This window comes from Bubalus bubalis, chromosome 4 (genome assembly GCF_019923935.1).
Source record: "Bubalus bubalis isolate 160015118507 breed Murrah chromosome 4, NDDB_SH_1, whole genome shotgun sequence".
Classification (NCBI taxonomy): domain Eukaryota; kingdom Metazoa; phylum Chordata; class Mammalia; order Artiodactyla; family Bovidae; genus Bubalus; species Bubalus bubalis.
In genome coordinates, this window is record NC_059160.1 from 89,594,941 (window position 1) to 89,602,530 (window position 7,590).

At 46.1% G+C, this 7,590-nt stretch overlaps 1 protein-coding gene across 1 annotated transcript; it reads right to left on the reverse strand.

The window, feature by feature from the left end:
• Window positions 1–1,880: 1,880 nt before the first annotated feature.
• LOC102399969 (tubulin alpha-1B chain) lies at window positions 1,881–5,335 on the reverse strand. Its single transcript, XM_045165458.1, has 4 exons — window positions 5,185–5,335; window positions 3,603–3,825; window positions 3,311–3,459; window positions 1,881–3,036 (listed from the first exon to the last, which is right to left on the reverse strand). The coding sequence occupies exons 1-4, from the start codon at window positions 5,185–5,187 to the stop codon at window positions 2,056–2,058; spliced, it is 1,356 nt and encodes a 451-aa protein (XP_045021393.1). The 5' UTR covers window positions 5,188–5,335; the 3' UTR covers window positions 1,881–2,055.
• Between the last annotated feature and the right edge of the window lie 2,255 nt (window positions 5,336–7,590).

Genomic DNA, 7,590 nt, shown 5'->3' on the forward strand with positions numbered 1-7,590 from the left:
TTTCCTCCCTTTTAAAAGATGAAATATTCCAAGTATCCTTCTGGGTTTTGTATATAACTCCCAACAACCCACATCTCCTACTATTGTGTAGTTTCCTCCCACACGGAATAGGACTGACATGTGTAACCAATAGGATATTGTAGAAATGAGAATGTTTCAAATTATTGTAGTTTTCGACTTGCCTTGTCCTGGATCACCCTGGACAACACCCTTGTCCTGGATGTTGTTAGGACACTGAAGCAGTCCTATGGAGAAGTCCCTGTGGTGAAGAACAAAGGCTACCTGTTAACAACCAGCACTAGCTTGCCAGGCATGTGAGTGAAGCCCCTTGGAAGTGAATCCTCCAGCTAAAATCAAGCATTCTGGGGAGGGAGGTGGAAAGGAGGGTCAGGATGGGGAACACATGTACACCCATGGCTGATTCATGTGAATGTATGGCAAAAACCACCACAATATTGTAATTAGCCTCCAATCAAAATTTAAAAAAATCTTAAAAAGAGAAAAAAAATAAAATCAAGCATTCAGATACTGCATCCTCAGTCAACATCTTTACTGAAATCTTGAGAAATCCTGAGTCAGAACCATTCAGCTAAGGTGCTCCTGAATTCCTGACCCTCAGAAACTGCATGAGGTCATACTTTTTAAAATATACATATATTAAGCCACATATACATGTTTTTTATATACTTATTTTTAGGACAATAGATAATGGCATTGCAAATACCTATGTACCCATCACCCAAAATGTCATTAACTCTTTATTACCTATCTTTTCTTAAAAATACAAACATCCACCCCCCACAAAACAAAATATCCTGTCCCTGCTTTGTGCCTCAGGACTCAAAAAGCAACATGGCACACCATAGTGTGTGCTTTTCCCTCCAAAACCTCCTCTGTATTGGTTTCCCAAGATCCAGCCTAGCTAGCTCTCTGTCTTGTTTGGCAAGAGAGAGACCTTTCAAAGCTTCTTCAGTCAGCTCTAAAGACGGCCTCCCTGAAAGTTCAATACTAACGCAAAGTCCTATCTTCATTTGGGCACTAATTCATTGGGGTTCCCATCAGTGCTACAAAGGCCGACATGTGCCTTCCCCGGGACCTGTGGTTTCTGGCTACATTGGGTTGCTGTGCTTGGCCTGTAGTGCCTCCCAAAAGAGCTCTCTGAAATGTCTGTGGATTTTATCAGGAGTTGAGAACTATGAGTATTCTCTAAGTTTATAGGATTTATTGACTAGGGAAAGAACTGGCAAAATTTTACTCACCTCTATTCTCAACTTTTCAGACCTTTATAATCCATGTGCTTCCTGAGCTTTTAAAATATATTTTCTCTAGGCAGAGGATTTAACCTCTCTTCTATAGTGGGCTTTAGATTAGCCACACTATATACTGGAAAGAATGTAAACTATGCCCAGTGCTACAAATTGTAACTTTGTCCTAACCTTTGCAAGTGTTGCCATTTCATCCCTTGTAAGCCCCTGCTCTTCCACAGGTGTAGGGCTTACTCTTAAACAATTATTTCATATTAAGTTTTTTTGGTCAGCAGGAATTCTGATCCTACAACTTTCCTCCTTCCATCATTACAGGGTAGGAAAGTTTCTGTATCTTTCTGCTCAAATATTCCCCCAACCTAATGTTTACCTGTTCCAAAACTAGAGTACCAAAATCACTCTCATCTGAAATTTGCATCTTTCCAAGGCCTCTGAGCTGGATTTCAACAAAATACTGGTTGAGGTGATGTTAACAGACCAGTTTCAGAGTACACCTTCCCCCCAGAGATATCTGGAGTGAATTCCTTGGTATTACTTCCAGTGGCAGGCTTTCAGGTATAGGAGTGAAAAGTACTTCTTGGAGAAACCAATTTAGAAGAAGCACAGAACTCTATATTCTCTTTCTTAAAATCTTTACTTTTGAGACAGGACATAAGTGTTACAGACACACATGGAAAAGCAATACATGATCATAGTTGAAAGCGAAGACAATCTAGTCAGAAAGTTTTTACGCCTGTCAGCTAATGCTGAAGTTGAGTATGACATGCTGCAAGGCTCAAAGGAATGTTAATTAGTATTCCTCTCCTTCTTCCTCTCCCTCTCCTTCCACAGAATCCACACCAACCTCCTCATAATCCTTCTCAAGGGCAGCCATGTCCTCACGGGCCTCAGAAAACTCTCCTTCCTCCATGCCCTCACCCACGTACCAGTGAACAAAGGCACGCTTGGCATACATCAGGTCAAACTTGTGGTCCAGGCGAGCCCAGGCCTCAGCAATGGCTGTGGTGTTGCTCAGCATGCACACAGCTCGCTGTACTTTGGCCAGGTCTCCACCAGGTACCACAGTGGGAGGCTGGTAGTTAATGCCAACCTTGAAGCCAGTGGGGCACCAGTCCACAAACTGGATGCTACGCTTGGTCTTGATGGTGGCAATGGCAGCATTGACATCTTTGGGAACCACGTCACCACGGTACAACAGGCAGCAGGCCATGTATTTCCCATGGCGAGGGTCACATTTCACCATCTGGTTGGCTGGCTCAAAGCAAGCATTGGTGATCTCTGCTACAGAAAGCTGTTCATGGTAGGCTTTCTCAGCAGAGATGACAGGGGCGTATGTGGCCAGAGGGAAGTGGATGCGGGGATAGGGCACCAGGTTGGTCTGGAACTCTGTCAGATCCACATTCAGGGCGCCATCAAACCTCAGGGAAGCAGTGATGGAGGACACTATCTGGCTAATGAGGCGGTTAAGATTTGTGTAGGTTGGGCGCTCAATGTCGAGGTTTCTACGACAGATGTCATAGATGGCCTCATTGTCTACCATGAAGGCACAATCAGAGTGCTCCAGGGTGGTGTGGGTGGTGAGGATGGAGTTGTAGGGCTCAACGACAGCTGTGGAAACCTGGGGGGCTGGGTAAATGGAGAACTCCAGCTTGGACTTCTTGCCATAATCGACAGAGAGGCGTTCCATCAGCAGGGAGGTAAACCCAGAACCAGTTCCCCCACCAAAGCTGTGGAAAACCAAGAAGCCTTGAAGACCTGTGCACTGGTCAGCCTGTTAAAAGAGGAATGGAAAAAACATAGTTATTGTTCTTTCTGATGTCATCATAGTAAAGACTTCCACTTTTCATATTAATCCCAAAAATTTAAGATTGTATTTTGACAAGAAACGCTTAAAAAAAAAAAATAGATCTTCCCTAAATTACTCAGCATTTTATTAAAATTATCTTCATGAATATTTATCAAATGACATCAAATAGCCCATATTTTAGTTGAACTTTTAAAAAACTAGGCTCATTAATTTACTTTATTCTTGAGACTACACATACCAGTTTCCGAATTCGGTCCAAGACGAGGTCAATGATCTCCTTGCCAATGGTGTAGTGACCTCGGGCATAGTTATTGGCGGCATCTTCTTTGCCTGTGATGAGCTGTTCAGGGTGGAAGAGCTGGCGGTAGGTGCCAGTGCGAACCTCATCTGGAAAAGGAAAATGAAACAGCCACCCATCATTAACAACCCACCCAAGTCTGCTCCACCCCAGGCTATCAGTGGAGCCCACAGGACACACCTCCTGTCCCAGACCCCCAGGATTCTCACTGAAGCTACTGAGGTCAACTCACCAATGACTGTGGGTTCCAGGTCTACAAACACTGCCCTGGGCACATGCTTGCCAGCCCCTGTCTCACTGAAGAAGGTGTTGAAGGAGTCATCTCCTCCCCCAATAGTCTTATCACTTGGCATCTGGCCATCGGGCTGAATGCCGTGTTCCAGGCAGTAGAGCTCCCAGCAGGCATTGCCGATCTGGACACCAGCCTGGCCAACGTGGATGGAGATGCACTCACGCTGTGAGAGAGAGGGAAAAAAACCGCATTAAAACACACACACAAAACCCACAAGACATTTAACAAAAATGCTAAATGTTTATGGAAACCTAATCTTAAATTTCCTTCTAAAATGGAATGCTTTTAAAAAAAAAAATCTAGGGTAGATGGGCTATACTTCTGATGTACATTGCTTTTAATTAATTTCCTTTCCCCGTCTAAATCGGGAAGGCCTCCTTCTAGACCAAGAACAGAGCTTAGTCATTGCTTCCTCCTTTGAGGATCAAGATAAAGAGGAGGTCATCCATCTAGCGCCCAGAGCCCAGAATGCCATTTTAGAGTAGGTGGCCAGATTTCCGGGCAGCTCCCAGCACAGGAAGCACGTGGCCAGAGCAGTGCAGAGGAAATGCCTGGCCGCAGGGACGAGGGGTGGGGCTCTGCGGCAAAGGATGAATGAGCAATTCAGGGCGCGCGCGCCCGCGCCCCTCTGCGGTTCGCGGAGTCGCGCAGCTGCAGAAGCTCTTAAAAGCCACGTCTGCAGAGGCGCAGCCATGGTCAACCAACTTCGCTTCGTGCAGGCGTGAAGCTCAGTTCAGCATCTCCACACCTGTCACGACGCAGCATGGGATTATTGGAGACCCAGATCAGATTTCTATTCCCTCAAAACCCCCACCGCCACCACCTGCTCCCACACGCATTCCTAAAACAGCGGAGGGAAGGGAGAGACAGATGGCCTTTACGGGCTGCTGAGAGCTAGTTGTCTTAAGACACTGGTGCAGTGCAGCACATCGATAAGGAGTCCTTCTCCACATTCACCTTACTCCTTAATTTTTAAAGGAGAACCCAGGGTAACAGGAAACAGGCCCTCCAGTCAGACCTGCAGCGCCCCAGCGCGCACGCGCGTACTGCAGTGGCGGACTCCCGGCCACTCCCAGGCGGGAAGGTAACGGTCGCGCGTGCGCAGTTCCTTCCCGCCTCCGGTTTTCGTGCTGAGGAGGAAGTGAGGGCGGGGAGAGCCCGCGCGCGCGCTCGCTAAAGGCTAGGGAGGCTCTAAGAGGGGGATGGGAATGCGCGGGAAAAGACTGCAGGGTCTTGGGGGCGCCGAGCCCAGAAACTAGGGCTAAATGAGAGTGCTAACCATGGTGAAGGAGAACCAGTACCCCGCCATCCCGTTCTACAGTCTCAGAAGAAAAGGTGGTGGCCCCCTTCCTCCTGGGCCCCCAGCCTTTCTCCACAAATCGAGGTCTATCTACTCTCACCCTCGGCTCCCGCCTCGCTCTTCGCCCTTCAAATGGACAGCGGTGGGGCCAGCCCTGTCCAGCTAGAAGCCCTTGGCGATCCCCCGGCTCGTTTTCCCTAGCGAAGTCGACGGTCCACTCACCATGGTGGCTACGGGTCAGCAGGCGCAGGCAACAGGAGTAGACACGGGTCCCGGTTACTGTCCCCGACAAGCTAAGAGTCGAGGTAAGTAACGCACTGGAGCGGGGGCGGTGCGGGAGCCACTTAAGTAGCGGTCCGGGGCGGGGCGGGCGGGCAAAGGCGGTGCCATGGCCGCAGGCCCCTCCTCCGCCCGAGCGCACCCACTGGGCGCCCGGCTCAGCAGCCGCAGAGGCGGGTTCCTGGCCCCTAGCAGCCTCCCCGCGCCAGCCGTGCGGGGCGGGGTCCGCCGCGCCTGCGGACCGCGAGCTCCGGTGCTGCAGTCTTTGGCGCATGGCTGCCGGAGCCTGGGCGGGGGTGACGATGGGGGTGGGGCGCAGGTTTGGAAGAAACCAACATGGGACTGAGGGCTCGATTGCCGTTATTTTGGGCGAATCTTAAGATTTAAGAAGTCTACACAGTTTTAAAGATGAAGAAATGCAGAAATGAAATGCAGAAACTTCTGGTCCGGATAGCTCAGCTGGTTATTTCCACGTTGTCATCATTTGTCAATGAGTTTTGTTTTTCTCTTCCTAGTTTCTTTAAAATGGCAGTACAGAATGCATTTACCTGATAATGTGGAGGAGTAAGGTTTAGAAAAAATTGAATAGTTTTACTTGGTTTACTTGTTCTTTAAACTAAAGGCCCCAAGTAGTATTTCAGTCATTTAAAGAATAAGCACCTAAGCACTGAGCTGTTAAAAGGGTAGGGTAGGCCCCATTTTCAGACGGAAACCAATCAACTTTATGAAACAGCTCTAGGGCCTTTTAGAACGAGAGATTTAAAGACACATTTCAAAGTTGGTAGCCGAATTGAAGAAGTGAGGACAGAAACTTGGGGAGAGAGGAAATTGTTTGACTACCAAAGATGTTAGGAGGTAGAGATTCCTTGGACTAGAGTTTTGTTTTTGTTTTTGGTGTTTTTTTTTTTTTTTGCGGGGGGCGGGGCGGGTTGCTGCGGTGGTCATCCTTGCTGTATACGGGTTTTCTTTAGTTGCGGCAATGGGAGGCTACTCTCTAGTTGCGGGCCACAGGCTTCTCATTGCTGTGGCTTCTCTTGGGGACTGCGGGCTCTAAGGCGTGAGGGCTTTAGTAGTTGTGGCTTTCGGGCTCTGGGGAGTTGGGAGACTCAGTAATTACTGGCAATTGGGCTCAGCCACTCTGAGGAGTGTGTGATCTTTCCAGACCAGGGATCAAACTCATGTCCCCTGCATTGGCGGTCAGTTCTTAACCACTGAATCGCCAGGGAAACCCTAGAGTTTTATAAAACCTTTTTTTTTTTTTTAATTGACATACAATGTAATTGACATACAAAGTTACATTACTTTCGAGTGTACATTGTTGCATTACTTTCAAGTGTACAACATTGTGATTTTACATTTATATACATTGTCACTCTTAAAACAACCAGTTATTTAAGCAACAAGATGGGTTTATTTAGGAACAGAAGAGAATCACAATTTCGGACAGGCAAGTTATGGGGAGTCAGCCAAATCCAGAGAACAAAGGAGAGTGCTTTTATTTGATTTTAGGAGGAAACTGTACGGGGGACAGTTTGAAGAAAACTTCATGGAGAAGAATGAGAGTTCAAGATTGCTGCCATTTCTCACTGGCTGTAAGTGGTGATTATAGTTGTTGGGACAGGGAGGGATCTGCCTTCCTTTTTATAAAAGCAGGAGATGAAATACCTGTGTTAAAATGTCCTCTCTCATACCTTAAGAAAAGTGAGATTCTTACCTTCCTTCTCCCTGCTGGTTATGCAGACTGCAACTGGTGCTACGTGTACTGAGAGTCCCTCCTTCAGGGCTTCCTGACTCCATTTAAAATGAAGTTTCCCTTATTTATGTTCACATTTACCCCTTTTGATCAAGATCTTTCCTCAAAAGCATTGCTGATCAATGCAGATGTAATGTAAATAAGGCTTAGTATTATTTATTTGAAAGTGCTTTCCATGTAATTTAACATATCAAATAAACCTAATTACTCTAATATCTTTCTTTTTATAAGGAGAGAGAACAGATCTTTTGAGATGCTCCAGGGCTCCTCTGGGAAAATGCCAGTTAGTCTAAGGTCAAAAAGTCTTAATTTAGAATTTTATTTTAGTAATGTTTGTCAAAAATATTAGAAGGTTCAGACACTTAACTAAATAGGATCACAGATAATTATGAAATAATATTTAAATATTCATTTACCCAAGTGATAAAAAGATTTCAAAAGCAGTTATAGAAGGTTACATAGCTGCAAGAAGCTTTAGCTCTTTTACAAATTGATTTTGGCAAGGGATCTTCTACAGCAATCTGTATTTTTAAGAATGTCTTTTTTCCCTCATAAATCCAGTTTTATTAGTTCAAATATTATCTTCTCAAAAACTT

What these genes read in the sequence shown, in the direction of transcription:
- LOC102399969 (XM_045165458.1), bottom strand. An exon ending in CCTGGAACCCACAGTCATTG is followed by an intron (nt 3,460 to 3,602) that starts GTGAGTTGACCT and finishes TTCCTTTTCCAG; the next exon opens with ATGAGGTTCGCACTGGCACC. An exon ending in TGGACCGAATTCGGAAACTG is followed by an intron (nt 3,037 to 3,310) that starts GTATGTGTAGTC and finishes CTCTTTTAACAG; the next exon opens with GCTGACCAGTGCACAGGTCT.